This window comes from Neopelma chrysocephalum, unplaced genomic scaffold, assembly GCF_003984885.1.
Source record: "Neopelma chrysocephalum unplaced genomic scaffold, ASM398488v2 Primary Assembly neopelma1_94, whole genome shotgun sequence".
Taxonomy (NCBI): Eukaryota; Metazoa; Chordata; class Aves; order Passeriformes; family Pipridae; genus Neopelma; species Neopelma chrysocephalum.
In genome coordinates, this window is record NW_020897756.1 from 5,095,368 (window position 1) to 5,112,526 (window position 17,159).

The window sequence follows — 17,159 nt, forward strand, 5'->3', positions numbered from 1 at the left end:
CTGTTTGACTTGTAATTACTTAGTCTTACCTACTGGTTTTTATTTTGTGTACATTTAAAGGAATGTCATTTTAGAAGTACTGGGCTGAAACTGTAACCTCTGGTTTTATTACTGATGGCCTATGTGCTTGACCTGTAAATCCAGTACAGTTTTAGTTGATTTTGCTCAACATATTCTGAAAATAAAATGCTTTAGAATAAATGTGTAGATACCTGTAACTCTGCTTAAAGAGCTACAAATATATCAGAATAATACTCTGCCAGGTGTAACTGAACAGCACAGAATGGTCAGTATTGCTGTGTAGTTTCTTCATTCCTGTAAAGTTGAGCAGCTTGTATTTGTAGCTAATGGTCAAAACCTTAATACTTAGTCCTAAATTCTCCAGCCTGTTCAAGAATTGAGTTTAGTGGTAAAATTGGTATTTGTGTAAGTAAGTTTTCTAAAAATTTGAAACACTGTCTGTGTTCTGAGTGTCTGCCAGCCCTGTGGAGTGCAGGCACACAGGCTGTTCTCAGGTCTGGGCCGGCCTCTCGTCTCATTGGAGGCAAGTGGAACTTATGGGCAGAAATAGCTGAGAGGCAAAAGCCAAAGCCTGGACCCAAAGGCAGGTGTATTGAGATTTTGGTGACAGATGTTCTATACCTCTGTTTCACAACCATTCCGTTAGTTGAGGTTTCATGTGCCTCAGGAGATCAGGAGATGTTTTTACAGATTCAGAGGCCTTTAAAATTACTTAGTTGTAACTTTTGCATTCTAGTGTCTTGCACATGTCTTTCCAAACCCCCTGGAAGTGTCCAAGGCCAGGTTGGACGGGGCTTAGAGCAACCTGGTCAAGTGGAAGGTGTCCCTGCCCATGGCAGGGGGTTGGAATGAGATGGGCTTTAAGGTCCCTCCCACCCCAAACGGGTCTGTGATTTATAAAGTTTGATGTCATCCGTGCACTGTTAGAACACTTCTTTGTGTCTTTTCTTGCAAAAGGACTAACTCAAATGGCCTTGAAAGCTCTGAAGAAGCTGCTTCCAGTGAAAACAAGACTGTTAATGGCAGTGACTCTCCATTACTCACCAATGGAAGCTGCAAACCTGCCAGACCCCCCAGGCCTGCCAGACCCCCGCCCCCCACGCCCCGCAGGCCCCCGTCGGTGGCCGGTACGTACCTGGGGCTGCACCCCTGGGGTGAGCACAGCTCCTTGTGCTCCTCGTGTCTAACTGCATTCTGATGGTAAATTCTTTGGCAGGTAACTTCTAAAGGAGTATTTTTTAGCTTGCATATGGTACATGTTTAATTGTTGTTACGAATACTAGAAATGTCTTGCTTCTGCATCTGCTCAGTGGTGGTTGCAGTGATCTCCACACAGAGAGGAGCTGGGGCCAGGAGAACACAGGGGAATTCTACTACTGCACTAAAGTACCCACTGAGGCTGAGAGGGAATGTACTGCAGGACTCCCAGAACTGCCTCAAGGTGTTAATATTGTGTTTTGAAATACTAGTTATTTGTTTCTATGAGTCTAGTTAAATTCTGTGAATTAGCAGCACTTAAAACATTCATTACTCTTCCATGCTGAAATGGATAGATTTTTTTTATTAAACTGATTATTTAAAAACTACAGAACTGGAAGATCAGTAGTTCTGAAAAGTTAGTTGTTTTTAGGGTAACTCCTTTACCCCCATACACTGCAATCTGTTTCAGTAGTCTAATTATTACAATTGATATATGCTGGATGTGGATAGGATCTGCAATACAGTAAATACCTTTAAAGATTAATCCAGTCCAGTTAGTTAATAAGGCCTAACTTGTATTAAACTTCTAACCTCACCCACCAAATGGCATTCAGATAAAACTGGAAACATTTAAAGAATGTATGTGTTCTCCTCTCATTGCAATAGTTTCTTTCATGCAGTATAAAATCTCTTCCTGAAAATGTTATGGCTATCATCCCTTAAATTACTATTCCAGATAATAAGTGGAAAATAATTAACTCATCAATGCAAGGAAGTACGTTTTTGTTTATCATCATTTAATGTTTACAGAATGCAAACAACAAGGTAAATATGATTTATTCTACCAGAAATATGAAAATTGTGCCATTCGTGGCAGTTCTTGGCATTTTTACAGTGAGACAGAACTGCTCTTTAGATTTTGTGTGAGCTGCAAGCAGTGGCTTTGTGTGCACTTTGAAACAGCAGTTCTTGCAGGTGTGCTTTTGTGATGTACAACTTCTGCAATGGATTGGTGATAAATGTCAGAAGGTTTTTCCTTTCCTTCTCTGGTCTCTCTGACATCACAGCGAGTGCAAACGGCCCTTCATCCACATCCACGGAGAGCGATGGGGCCAGTGCAGGATCAGTGGCAGGAACTGCCTCCAACACACCTTCAGAGCAGAGCCCTGAGGGGGCAACAGCTGCGACCACAGCTCCTGCCACTCCTGCCCTCACCACTCCTCCGGTGTCCAGACAAGTCCAACCAGTAAATCCTCCACCTCAGGCCCTTTCCACAGTCAGCCAAGGTCCTCTTCCACCTGGGTATGGCTTTAATGACTTTTTTCTCTGTGTGTGTGTGTGTGTGTGAGTGCTGACGTTTCTGGTTTTGTTATATTTTACTTACAGTAGGTGTAACAAAACATTGATAACATCTGCCTTTTGCTGCATGACAAAATCCCTCCTGAAAATCATTTGGTGGTTTTCATAACTGTTTTGTCTGGTTGGTCTTCAAGCATTCAAGAAAAGAATTACTCTGTCAGATATTTTTGATACTTATCATATGTTCCCATGTCAGTGAAACACAGGTTTGAAATGGTGTGATACCTTGTTGTCTTCAAATTAGAATGAAGTCAGGCAGGAAAATATTGGTACAGATAAGTAGAAGAAAAGCTGCTGTTCCAGTACTACTCTGTGATGTCTCCTGAAGATTTGGATCTCATACTGCAGCTCCTCATGGTTATGTTTCAGGCACATGGGGAATTGGCCAGATAGTTGGTTTGTTACCTAAAAATCTCTTATTTAGATTCTAAACTTAAAAAAAAAATAAGTAAAAGTTTCTGGAGTCTGAGTGATGGAAAGCAAAAGCTTCCTGATGTAAATTGGTGAAATACCTGCCTTAATTTGCAGACAGTTGAACCAAAAGTTAGGAGAGGTCTAAATTACCTCACAGAATAACTGAAATATAAAAGCAGTCTTGAAAATGTCAGTTGTTGCTTTATCATTTTGATTTCAGCAGAAATGGCAAATTAGCATGTTCTTTTTTTCCCTGTGATGTTACATGTGATGCAAATACAGGGGTAAGTCATTATCCCAAATGCTGCACAGGCAGAAAATGTGAGCAGTGCCCTTATGGTGAACTCTGCATATATGTGATCACTGCAAAATCTACATACTTTTTAGGATTTATTGAATTAATGCTACTCTAAAAGGGGATTATGATCTAAAAGTGGTTCTGTTCAACAGGTTATTAATATACTTGATACTGAATACAAAACTTTGCGAAAATTATGCACGTAGACATAAATTTTAGCTTCAGTTTCCCAAAAAGTCATGTAGAATGTTATGGGGTTTTTTTATTTTAGTCACCACAGAATTACTGTTAATATGAACACTGTACTTCTGGTGCACCTCGTGAGCCAGGTGTTAGTTACAAGCATTTTATTTAGAAAGAAGCATTTTATGAAAACAGATGTTTCTCATCTCTGTGCTATAGAGGAATGGTTGGAGTAGTTTGACCTGGAGAAATATTATAATATTTGCTCTATTTTCAGTTGGGAGCAAAGAGTAGACCAGCACGGTCGAGTCTACTATGTAGATCATGTGGAAAAAAGAACAACGTGGGATCGGCCAGAGCCTCTTCCTCCAAGGTGAGCCAGGATCAGCCACATGATCATCTAGAATATCTCTGGGGTTTTCAGGAACGAATTGTGTGACAGTTTACTAAAGCTAGAAGTGTGTTGGTAAATAGAAATGTGAACCCAGTGCAAATGATGGCTCCAGGTTGTCTCTGAGGAGTACATGGTATGGAGAAGGGTTGAGTGTCCGAATTCCCGTCAAAGATTAAGCAAGTGCATCTTTACTGACTGAAAAGTGGATTTCAGTTAAAGACAGTAGACACCCCCAAGTGTAAAAGAGAACCAAACCCACAGAAAAGTATTTTGGGATTGAGGTAACTATCAGCTTGAGCAGGAATGCTCTTGGTTGCCTCTTATCCTGAGGTTACTGTTCACAGGCCTTTGATCTTGTCTCAGGGTTCCCAGCTGCTGATTTACTATGCACATAGAAACCAGCTTTGGTTATTAGGCCTTTCCAGTTCCTGGCAGCAGAACAGCCCACTGGCTGTTTTAGTTCACAGTTGTTCTATGTTTCTTAAAAAATATAAGAAAAACACAAGAGCTATTCTGTTGCACTTCATTCATCCTCAGGTGGTTCACACACTAGACAGTATTACAAAGTAAAAACGTGGAATGGGAAAGAGCTTTTTATTAAAGAACAAAAACTGGCAGACAGTCTCATAAAGGGAGCCCACCTGTCATATTTCAAGATATTTTGAACTCTTTGAGAGGATCAACTACTGCATTACTTAAACTTACTCAGAATGTTATGTTTTCTTTCAAGTTTTGTAAATAGTACCGATTTCATATGAACTGAAAATTAGAAAGAAACTCAACACAAAATCAAACCAATACACCAAACCCAATGCTGAAACCTTCCTTTTCTGCCAGATCAGAGAGTGAGGGAGTCTTGCATTGAACAGCCCAAACTGCCAGGGGTTTTGCTGTGTCTTTAGGAGAAACCATAGACTTGTATCACAGGCTGGGTGGGATAACTGACTGCGGTGATACCAGCACAGTATGGCTGGGGTTTGGGCAGCTCTTAAAAACTATTTCCAGCAACCCTAAAAGTAGAGAAAACGGAACGAGTCTGACTTTTTATAGTATGCAACAAATAAAAGCAACTCTCCTAAAACAACTTCAGCTCTTACGTCATTTTAGCGGAGGGTACAGGGGGAAAAAGCTGCTGCTGAGCCCCTGCTTTTTATTCCCTTCCCACCCTGCCTGTTGCCCTCAGAGTGCCCCTGAGCCCTTAAACTGCTGCTATTCACAACCATGGCTTGTGATTTTTTTTTTCCCCAAGCTGGGAGCGCCGGGTTGACAACATGGGCAGGATTTATTACGTCGACCACTTCACCAGGACGACGACGTGGCAGCGGCCGACGCTGGAGTCCGTCCGGAATTACGAGCAGTGGCAGCTCCAGCGCAGCCAACTGCAGGGAGCCATGCAGCAGTTCAACCAGAGGTTTATCTATGGGGTAAGGACTACAGGCACCACCAGCAAGGTTAAGGTGGTTTTGGGGTTTGGGCATGTTTGTAGGTGACCTTCCCCCACAAAGACACCAGTCTTTGTTATGGTTTGTTCTTTATCACAGTACAGTGTCTGTGTGTGTGCTGTGGCAGGGAGGGCTCGTTGTAACCCTGGTTCATGTCCGTGTGGTGACATGAACTAAGTGACATTACACATGCAGTGGAGTGGGGTTTAGTTGTCAGCTGAACACAGGTGGTGTTCTGTGATAAAAACGTGTGTATGGTATCGATAAAGCCTTTGGTTCAAATCAAGCACAAGTCCTATGAGGAGAGCCTGAGGGAGCTGGGGCTGTTCAGCCTGGAGAAGAGGAGGCTCAGGGGAGACCTCATCGCTCTCTACAACTCCCTGACAGGAGGGTGTAGCCAGGTGGGGGTTGGTCTCTTTTCCCAGGCAACGATCAGCAAGACAAGAGGGCTCGGTCTTAAGCTGTGCCAGGGGAGGTTTAGGTTGGATATTAGAAAGAATTTCTTTCCAGAGAGGGTGCTCAGCCATTGGAATGGGCTGCCCAGGGAAGGGGTGGATTCTCCGTCCCTGGAGGTTTCTAAGATAAGACTGGATGTGGCATCAGTGCCATGGGCTGGGAACTGCAGCGGGGTTGGATCAAGGGTTGGACTTGATGATCTCAGAGGTCCCTTCCAACCCAGCTGATTCTATGATTCTATGAAACTACAACTTAGTAAGAAGCTGGTGTGTTTGTGTGGTTATCTTGTATTGCCTTGGGCAAACACCTGGGAGGTAAACAAGCTCACAGGCCATACATTTCTGCTCTGGGTAAAATGAGCCATGCACAATGAATGTTGTTAGGAAAGCAGGGAAATTGAAAACAATCCTTCCAGAACTTTAAATCCATTGTTTACCTCTGATGGATAGCAGACATTAGATCACTGCAACTCATGCTGCAGTGATCAGAGTGGTGAAGGTTGTGAATAAGTGTGAAAATAAAGTGGAGCCCCTAAATGGTGGTAGGGAGATCTGTGCTGACTGCAGGAATGAAGTGATTTGCTTTCTGATTGTTTTGGGTGCTACTGTACTAATTTCCTCCTGCGTAGGCAGGGGCACCAAACAAAGAATAATTATTTCTTGGCACTGTAGTCAATTAACCATGCCAAGGGTCGGTAAAATAGATCTTCTCCGTGGAGAAAAAGAAATTATTGGCATCTTTGCTTATGTGTAATGTTAACAAAAATGCATTTAATTCAATAGTTCAGGATGGCTATGGCAGAACATCTGGAAAGCAAATGACTAGTCATTAATGCCTCATTTGTTTGTGTGACTTGCAGAACCAGGACTTTTCATCCACACAGAACAAAGAGTTTGATCCTCTTGGCCCTCTGCCACATGGATGGGGTAAGGCTGACTTGAAAGTGTTTTGTAATGCAATGTAATTAAACATTAAAGCATACTTCTGCCAAATTATTTGTCAGCTGTTCTAGGCTAGTTTTTAAAAATTAAAATCTGGATTAAAAATATTTTAAAATTAGATCTAGTCAAATGTGCTGTTAAAACAGAGTCCTGACAAGGATATGCCATTTCAAAGTAGATTAGAAACTTTAAAGTATTTTGGTTTACTCCCTGTAATGAGCATAATAGTTTCTTTCACACTGTCATCCTTTTATGCCTTTTTTTGGGCAGGATCCCCCCCCACTATCCTGTTCCTGCTAAAAGAGGCTCCAAATCCTCTCTAAATCAAACTGCCAAATTCCCTCTCCAAGCCAATTCTTGGAGAGTTTCGTTGGTCTGAAAATGTTTTTTGTAATGACAACTAACCACTTCTTGACTTGCCCCTCTCCCTGGAATGAATTTATTCTTCTACTTTACAGGGTTGAAAATTTACAATTAATATAAATTTGGGTGGGGTGTAGTACAAAAATGAAAATGTAAAACTAATTTCTGGTGTGACTGTCAAGTAGATATAAGAATTCAAGTTTTATGATACACAAGCAAAGCTCTCAATTGTGGAATTTTAAAGCATGTAATTACTTGGCAGAGTTGGAGCTGGGTTTTTGGCTCATCTGCTTTTCAAACAGAACTATTTGGATTTTTAGTCCTGGTATTGATGCAATTTCATGCCATGAAACTGTTGTTCCCCACGCTCATGCTGAGGTACATTACAAATATAGGGTTTCAAAGGAAGGTCTGTGGGCTGACATTGTCCAGGCAATGGCAAAACTGAGTTTCCACATCCTGTGGAATTCTGTTATAGCATAATTCCATGGACAAGTATCTACTTCCAGACTTCTCTTGGAAACTGAAGCTTTTGACCTTCAGATTTTTCTCATGTTTATAACTTGTTTCTCATGCAACACTAAATAACAATGGCACAAACTGCAGAATGGTACAGAAGAGCAAGTGGAGCATTTCTCCTAAGCTTTGTTGAGCTATGGGCAGACTTTAATCTATATGAGAGAAAATATAAACGGGTTTTCTTGGAAACTGCATTGACCATTTTTCATTCCCTGCTCTAATTTGGACACGAGGCCCCTGTACTGTCTCGATACTCGTGTCTACATCTGTTCCCTGTTCTGTTTGCTGTCTGTGTTGCTTGTCAGGAACATCACAATATTCGATGCAGCTGGAATTTCCTGTGGACAAAACAGCTCACACTTGTCCTTTTTTCCAGTTAACTTTTCCTACAACTGAAAAATACATAACATAATAAGGAATAAGGTCAATGACAGTGAAAAGATGTTGGATCAGAGGAAGTGCAGAGAAGCCTATGGCAGGGCCTGGTGATTGTTATTATTTATTTGATGTAGTCTCAGCAATACGTGAAGTGGTACTGAAATTTTTTCCCTCTGCATCTTTTCAGAGAAGAGAACTGACAGCAATGGCCGAGTGTATTTTGTCAATCACAACACACGGATCACTCAGTGGGAAGATCCCAGGAGTCAGGGGTAAGAAATCAGTTGGATCTTCGTATAAGTCTGGAATGAAAATGTAGCAAAGTAGTGGGACTGGGAGCTGGGAAATGCTGCCTGCAGGTGAGGCATGGACTGTGCTACACAAATGTCAGACAGCTCATGAGAAAGATAAAAGGTATTAACCAAAATGGAAACTGTCACAGTATTACTTAGTAATACTACAATTACCAGGAAAGTCTTGGTCAACAGCAATAAGCTCATTCCCCAGAAGGACCTTTTGCTCTTTCTATGAGTAATCCCATATGTCTGAGCATTTTTGTTGTTGGAGGGAGAGATTTCTGTTGTCTGGTGATGGGATAGTGCAGAGGGTCCCGAGTAAGACTTTGCTTGTTTATTAGACAGTCACAGAATCATAGAACCAACTGGGGGTGGAGGGGACCTTAAAGCTCATCTCATTCCACCCCCTGTCATGGGCAGGGTCACCTTCCCCTAGCCCAGGTTGCTCCAAGGCCCATCCAACCTGGCCTTGGACACTTCCAGGGATGGGTAAGAGACAGAAAGAAGACAAACCTAAGAAACTGCAGCACCCCTTCTCATCCTTTTTTAAAAAAGGAGGGGGGAAAAAAAAAGACAGAGAAAAAGCACTGGAATTCTGTTTATTTTGGGCTCTGCCATTCAGAGTCTTTGAGGTAAGGAATGGAGGCAGGAAGCTGAGGGTGAACTGTTCAATCCTAACTCCTGTTTGAGCTGAAAAATTCCATTTGGTGAAGCAACTCCATCTGTCCTTCAAGGAGAAGAAGGGGAAGGGGAATAGCCTAGTATGTGTGAGGGATAATAGCTGTATCCAGGGATAACTTTTCCTTCCCAGTTACCTCTGCAGCAGCTGACTCTGGAGAACATTATTGCTCTTGAAGCAACCCAACAACCCAATGTTTAGGATGCACAGTCAGGACCATGGACCTACATGGTTCCCTGCTTATGGAGGGAAGTCACTGTGGAGCACTTTGCAGGGACCCTACTCAGATCTTCCAAATACATTAAGATCTACTTTTGTTTATACCAAAATTGAGTTGGAAGTTGTCAAAAAATTATGCACAATCAGTATTTACATTTTCTTTTAACTTTATCATTCTGAAACACTTTTTTGGCTGCTGTCATTATACATAAGGTACCAAAAGCTGCTTATTAAAACAGTGTCACTTTTGGAGTAAAAACATAATAGTTAGAAGATAAAATTCTGTTGTTTGTGGAGGAAATAATGACACCTTGCTTACATTTTCCACTTAAGTTTGTTTTTGCCTTTATTTCATGTAGTGCAACCAAATGAGCTAATGTTTACTTCAACAGTCACTTTGGCCTAATTGAGAGCTGACTGCAAACTGAAGAGGGTAAAAAAAGGCAGCATAAATATTGAACGGGAAGTTTCTCAATCTATAGGTTTTCTAGACTTGCCAGAATTTTTACTGTCTCAGGTATTGTTCAACTGACTTTAAGTTTTAAGTTGATGTGTTACCATGTTTTTTTCTTGTGTCCATAGTCAGTTAAATGAGAAACCCTTACCAGAGGGCTGGGAAATGCGATTTACTGTGGATGGAATTCCCTATTTTGTGGATCACAATCGAAGAACCACCACGTACATAGATCCCCGCACGGGCAAGTCTGCTCTGTGAGTGTTTGTAACTTTATACCAAGCTTTCAAAAGTGGAGTTTAGCACACATCATTTTTGAAAGGTTTATTTTTTTCCTCTTACTACATTTCTAGGCAGAAAGTTTTACATGTAGCAATGCTTCTTAATTATCTGGGCTTTGCCATCCCCTGATGATAACTCCCTGGAGAAGGCAGAGTTCTGAATGCTTAGAATCCTTCTTGACAAGTAGTGTGTGAGATTTGAGGGTAATGGAGGAGCTGCATCTGTCCTGTTGATGACAAATCCTTTCCTTACACCTACTAGTCTTCCTCTTTAAAAGTACACTCCGCCCTTTCTTTCTTTGATTTTTTTTTTTTTAGGAACCAGAATAAAGTTATTTAACTCCCAACTTAAATTAACAGAATGTCATCACATCCTTATTGTTACAGACTTTTTTACAGGTAAAATTTAGATATTGTTTAAAACATGCAGAGTGTGCATTTCACAATTGACAAAGGAAGATTTATTTATTTTTTTTTTAATTTAAAACCAAGAAAATTACACCCCAAAATCAAAAATTGTGACTAAGAATGTCCCAACTAGATAGCCAACTAAGGCATACAGCTGTGTAACAGCAAATACATTTGCAGGCTTTTACTTTGCTTACAAAAACCCTTCTGAAATGCATTTCCCCCCTCCTTTTGGTTCCAGAGACAACGGGCCCCAGATCGCCTATGTGCGGGACTTCAAGGCCAAGGTCCATTATTTCAGGTTCTGGTGTCAGGTATGGATCCATTTCTTGGGATTTCTTCTATTTTTGGGTTGTGCTTACATGCTTTAAATGCTTCAGTGCCTTGCAAATACACGTAATCAAACTCCTTTAAGGTTAAGGATGAGTTAAATTAGGAGGGAGTAAATACAGGCCTTGTGTAAACTCATGGAAGCTTTAAAGCGAGGTAAGCTATGGCTTTAAAATGTTTTAGAATAAAGGAAAAGATCAATTTCACTACTTCTTTTGAAGTGGTGGGTTTCTGAATAGTGTTTTCTTTCTGCTGTTAATACAGGAATATATGGAGGCACAGCAATTTATGGTTAATACAAGATCTGCTTTCTGTAGAATTACTTCTGGTAGAAAATGCAGGGCATTTGACACACAACAGACACGTCTAAGCATTGGAGAATATACTGTGGGGCATGTTAGTGTGCTCCAACATAATTCCAAATTCCAGTGTGTCAGTCCTAGTTTAAATATTCCAGTCAGTTTAAATATTCCAGCTTTCAAGAGTCAGTGAATTATCCTTTGAAAATAGTGGAGAGACCAGCCTAATTTCTCAGTTTGGATTTTGTGCACTACAACTTACATTTTCTGATTTTGTATTAATAGAATTCCAGAATGGTTTGGGTTGAAAGGGACCTTAAAACACACCTCACTGAACCCCTGCTGTGGGCAGGGACACCTTCCACTAGCCCAGGTTGCTCCAAGGTCTGTCCAACCTGGCCTTGGACACTTCCAGGGATGGGACACCACAGCTTCTCTGGGCAACCTGTGTGGTAGCAATTTGTTCTTGGAGTAAATTACAATTCAGATATCTTGATTACTGGGTTTATTTTATGTGGATTAATGAAATTCAACTGTACCTTTTAATATATACAACAAATAACAGTCCAAACTCAGTATTAGAAACTTTAAGTGACTGTACACTTCACCTCTAAAAAATTTCCTTTCAGCAACTGGCAATGCCACAGCACATAAAGATCACAGTGAGCAGGAAAACATTATTTGAGGACTCCTTTCAGCAGGTATTGTGTTAAAACATGGTATAGTGGGCATGAAAAATGGAGTTATTGAAATTTGTCACATATTCTTGATCCTTTAATGTCTTGCTAATGTTATTTTAAATGAGAGTAACTGAAAAATACTAATTTAATAGTTAGGCTTATATATTAAAAGATCATGCTAAATCATGAGGTTCTGGCACTAGACTGGTTCATCTAACAGAGAAGGTGTTTTGTTTTTTTTAAGTTTTTCTTCAGAATGCTTTCAGAGTTAATTTTGAGGGAAGCACTGGGGGCAGAGCAGCTCCCCATTCTCAGGAAGGTTTCATGTTGTGCTTATGTTTGGCACACTTTTCCTCACAATATGTTACATTAGCATGGGCAATGTGCCAAAGTACATTAAGTGGATCTTAGTCTGGGTGTTATGGGTCTTGAAGTGAATAATGAAATAGTTAAAGCAAAAATTGTTAATTCTATTTAGATTATTAGTAGCAAAATTCTTGTTAATGTCTCTAGACCTAAGACCCAGTTAAAATTTTTCCAAATTATTAAATTGTTAGCCAATAGTAATAATTCTAGCCAATTCTGTAGTTGTTTTCTTAAAAAGAACTGATTGTTTTTCTTTTACTAAGATAATGAGCTTCAGCCCTCAGGATCTCCGGAGACGTTTGTGGGTTATTTTCCCTGGTGAAGAAGGTTTAGATTATGGAGGTGTTGCAAGGTAACTACACTGAAATGGCAAATAAAGCTTGTTCTGCAAGTGGTGGTGTGAAGGCATCCCCAAAGTAGATACTTCAAACTGCAGTGCTTTCACAACAGTACTGAAGTTTATTCCTTATCTTTCCTCGGAACATCTGAGGAAGGCAGTTCTGGAAGATGTGTTTGCATGTCTGTATTAAATGATTTTCAGTTTGCATTAGGAATGACTTTAATCATCTCAGTGATTAAAGAGATGCAGTTCACTGAACTAACAATGAGCCTTTGGCATAACTGTTAATCTCAAAGTAGAGTTGATTGAAAAAGTGAACAGAAATCTACGTTTAAGTCCAAAGTCTTCAGTGGAATGGAACCGAGAAGTTCATGTGTTACTGAGCATTTCCCAAAGCCTGAATGTTTAGATCAGTAATGTGCTCATTTAGACAAGGATGTGTTTTATCCAAACCACTGCCAGTTGTGTATCATTGTAGCTTTCCATTTTAATTTGTAGTTTGGTGTAGTTTCCCTGGGTGTCAGTGTGGGCTGGCTGCTCTCTGGGGAAGGACTGTGCCAACGGGTCCTGAGTCAACACAAGTTACCTACAGGAATTTCTGCTGTATCATTATGTTGAAATGTGTTTTTATTGTTTGTGTGATTTCAGGGAATGGTTCTTTCTATTGTCACACGAGGTTTTGAACCCCATGTATTGCCTGTTTGAATATGCAGGGAAGGATAATTACTGCTTACAGATAAACCCAGCCTCCTACATCAACCCAGACCACCTCAAGTACTTCCGATTCATCGGCAGGTTCATTGCCATGGTGAGTTCTGAAGCAGAAAGGGACTCTCTCCTGTAATATTCCTATAAACAAATATTGTGCCATTATAAATGGACAATTAAACAGTTCATTTTTGAGCTGAAATTATTATCAGGTGCTTGTATGTAACTAAGCTAATTCAGCATATCAGCACTCATGATATCCATGTGGGTTTAATTCTTTGGCTGTCAGATTTCATGGGTACAGAGTACAGAATGTTGTCATATTGGGTATTCAGTCATCCTTTGCATTATTTTGTCTGGGTTTGTGTTTTGCAGGCTTTGTTCCACGGGAAGTTCATTGACACTGGTTTCTCTCTGCCATTCTATAAACGGATCCTAAACAAGGCAGTAGGACTCAAGGATTTAGAATCTGTTGACCCAGAGTTTTACAACTCTCTCATCTGGGTAAAGTGAGTTTGACTTGATTTTGTTCTTGAAATAGCAATACAATGCTTTTGATTTTCACTTATATCAAGAAGTAGGTGTAAATTTATTACTAAAAACCCCACTGAGAAGTATAATCTCTCATTGTAGAGCAGAATGGAATTTCTACTGGAACTTTAGATACACAAAGAGTAATTTGTTAATGCAAAAGCCTTTCTGGTTCATTGACTATTCTGTGCAGCATCTTGGGGTCCATTTTTGCTGGTTTTTAGTAATTCTAGTTGGACATAGAGATGTGGAGCCTTGAACTTTATTGTTACAAATAAAGTGGCTTCAGTAAATTTCTGTGAGACTTTTCAGATAACTGATTAAAAGAAATCAGCAAAAATCCATTTAATGTTTCTCTAGTACCTGATTTAGTTAGAAAACAAAAAGTTTAGTGCTACAGTAACATGAAGTTAACAAATGTAGTTTATTATTTACTACCATGTAATTCTTTTGACTTTAAGGTTAGTACTGAAGATTTAATGCTTTAAGGAAGTTAATGCTCGTGTATTTTTCTAGCTGTCCTGGGTTTTTTGCTCCAAGCTTAATGATTCCAGAGCATTCCTACATGCAGCCTTTCATGTCTGCATGGTCAGCCACCTGTCTGTCCATACTCTTTTGGAGTCCTCCTGCTCCACTCCTTTGCAGATTCCTCTCCAGAGAGCAGCAAGTAAAAAGGATGTGGAATTTCTCAGCCATTATTATTTTGGAATTATGTATTATAAATATTTTAAGAAATAATTTTTAAAACCCCTTAGACCCAAAGCATTGTAATTCTATACTGATTTTGTAATAGGAGGATGCCAGGATGATAGTCCATGGCTGATGTCCACCATTTGTTTCTGTAACAGAAGTGATTTTCCTTTACCAGCAGTTAAAAAATAAATTAGAAGGGAAAAAGACAAATTCAGTTAATTTTTCTTTTTTTGCTTCTGATCCAGTAAAAGCAATTTAGCAGAAAAATTAGTATTTCTTGTGACTAGAGACATAAAACGTTTTACTTAAGAATCATACAAAGCCAGAGTAGTGTTAAACATGCTTTGAGAAATTCATAAAAGGTGAGGATAGATTGGTTTTTGAAATGCAAAACTAAATATAAACCCCAGGATTTTCATCTCCTGTAGTACTGAATCTTGGAAGCATTACCTTGAATAATGAGGAGGGGAGAAAGCAGCTGTATGATCTCTTTAAGAATTGAGACAGCAATTTCTGTAGTGATAAAAATCTTCTAGACTGGAGTCCAGGAAGGGCTTTACCCTTTCAAAAAAACACTTGAGGATGTGAAAATTGGAGGAAAGCCTTCAGAGCTCTGAGAGGGGACACACTGAGCCCTCAGTGCAGCTGACCCTGCTGCTCTGAGGAAGGGACTGCACATTTACAGGGGAGAAGAATCACGTCTGTCAGGGCAGACATCATTTTTTTCCTCACCAGAAAAGCAAATTTTATAACTCTGCAGGAAGCTTTCAGTAGCTTTGAATTCCTTGACACAGTTTGGAAGGCTCACAGAATCACTGAGTTTGGTAGGGGACCTTTAGAAGTTACCTGTCAAACCTCTGTGCACAAAGTGAGCTACAGCAAGTTTCTCTTCTTTTCAAAGAAAGGGGTGATTTTGTCATCATCCATCCATCTGAAGCCTTCCCTCCTCATCCCAAGTTTCCTGCAGTATTTTGGAAAGATGAAGTTCACACACTCAGTTGCACCACAGGGCTCAATAAACCACAGCCATGTTTTCAAGACTGACATTTCTGTGTTACAGTTCAGGACAAATATTTTGAATTTGCACTTTATTTCATAGAAAAATGGTCATCAAAACCTCTGCATGTGCAGGCAGTTCTTCACAGAAACACATATCAACATATAAATTAGTGTTGTACCTGTTACCCTTCTGGCTATTAATGCCTATAGAGAGAAGAGAGTTAGTTTTGGCTTCAGATTGTTCCTGTGTTGAAATTTCTTAGAGAATTCCTCTTTAACACTATTTGTACTTAATTAACGTAAGAGTTTGGGACATTGTAGTATATGCTTACAAAACAGTGCCATAAAAAGGCTGGAGTTAAGAGATTATTCACTGACCATGAAAAGTGGCTTCTTACCTGCTGTTACCTGTCAGTGAGAGCTGCCTTTGAACACAGTCCTTGCATCAGCTGAGAGAAGGGGCAGTCATGCCATGGAATCTGCAAAAATGGCAATGCTTGAAAAGCTTCTATTCCATAGACATTCCTCAGATCAGGAGGTAGTTTGTCAGCCTTGTGGTTGCTAAATTTGAGGGTTTTGCTGATCAGAAGTCTCCAATCAGGAGTACAATTCATGTGTGCACATTGGTAAAATGAGTCAGGACTTCTTGCAAAGCCATAATTATCATGTGCTCCAAACCTTTTATCTTTAGGTTCTTCATGCTCATCTCCTTTATTGCATACAAGGTCTCAACACAGTTATTTAAAATTATACTTTTTTCCTTACAGAGAGAATGATATTGAAGAGTGTGGCTTGGAAATGTTTTTCTCTGTTGATAAAGAAATATTAGGTGAAATCAAAAGCCATGATTTGAAGCCAAATGGTAGCAACATTCTTGTCACAGAAGAAAACAAAGAAGACTACATCAGGTAAGAATGAGTGAAGACTTTAAAATACTCTTTCTGTCATTTTCTTTCTTAAGTTCTGGCAGCAAAAGACCATCTGTGTCATTTGAAGCATTGCTGAAATTTTGTCTCTGAGTAATTGCTGATGTTGGCAAAAAGTGACATTTGTTTGGATCTCATGTTTGAAAGAGGAATATTGACAGAAATAAGTTTCTAAAATCATCTTTTCCCTAAGATTGTGGTTAGAAGAAAGTCCACTTTTTCTAGAGATATTTAAGTTTAGCAGAACACCATCACAACAAATATGAATGTCAGGTATTTCATGAAAGTTCTGCACGTGTTAATTACTGTAATTATATTGCTTCACAGCCTGCTGATAGTCTACCCAGCCAGTGGTTTGGTTTGGGGTTTTTTTAAGAACATTTCTGGATGCTTTTGTGATGATTCATATTTTTAAAAAATAGTTGCAATTCCATCTAGTTTTACCTGAACTGATCTTACAGTCTAATTGTAACAGGACAGTGTTATGAATGATCTCATAAATTGCATTCTCATAAATGAAGGATTATATTTGCACTACCAGAATGTTTTAAAGCAATAGATTAGGAGAGAAGGAACCTAAGAGCGATTAAGTAATACAATTGTGAACAGTGACCTGCTCTGTCCCCAGACATCCCCTCCTTCCTCAGTGTGCAGCAGTACAGAAGCTCTGATTTAAGGTGTGAACTGCAACACACAGGCTTGGAGGATGTGCTTGCAAAAAAAATCACACATTGCAGGCACAAACTAAACTGAGTCACAGGAGAGTTTTCCTGTTTGTTACGATGTGTTCTGTGAAGGCTTTTTCCATGGGCAGGAGAGGGAGAGGGGAGTGAATTCTGTTTTTATCCCATGAGGAATCTGTGTCACTTCAGGGATTCACAGGAAAGGTGGTGTTTGCAGAGGAAACACACTGGCATTTGGCAGGAGGGAGGATCTGCAGAAAACCATTCCCTTCTAGTTTGCAGGAACCCAGGGAGAGCTC

General features: G+C 39.9%; 1 protein-coding gene across 5 annotated transcripts in view; it reads left to right on the forward strand.

The window, feature by feature from the left end:
- Positions 1-17,159, forward strand: part of ITCH (itchy E3 ubiquitin protein ligase) — a 55,862-nt gene that overhangs the window by 32,049 nt on the left and 6,654 nt on the right. For all 5 annotated transcript variants that reach the window (XM_027693846.1, XM_027693847.1, XM_027693844.1 and 2 more), the window contains 13 exons: positions 979-1,148; positions 2,289-2,523; positions 3,753-3,848; positions 5,119-5,293; positions 6,627-6,693; positions 8,156-8,240; positions 9,745-9,873; positions 10,547-10,619; positions 11,564-11,635; positions 12,244-12,332; positions 12,969-13,128; positions 13,404-13,537; positions 16,019-16,159. In XM_027693846.1, coding sequence (XP_027549647.1) covers positions 979-1,148; positions 2,289-2,523; positions 3,753-3,848; positions 5,119-5,293; positions 6,627-6,693; positions 8,156-8,240; positions 9,745-9,873; positions 10,547-10,619; positions 11,564-11,635; positions 12,244-12,332; positions 12,969-13,128; positions 13,404-13,537; positions 16,019-16,159 — 1,626 coding nt within the window. The remainder of the gene's footprint in view (positions 1-978; positions 1,149-2,288; positions 2,524-3,752; positions 3,849-5,118; positions 5,294-6,626; positions 6,694-8,155; positions 8,241-9,744; positions 9,874-10,546; positions 10,620-11,563; positions 11,636-12,243; positions 12,333-12,968; positions 13,129-13,403; positions 13,538-16,018; positions 16,160-17,159) is intronic.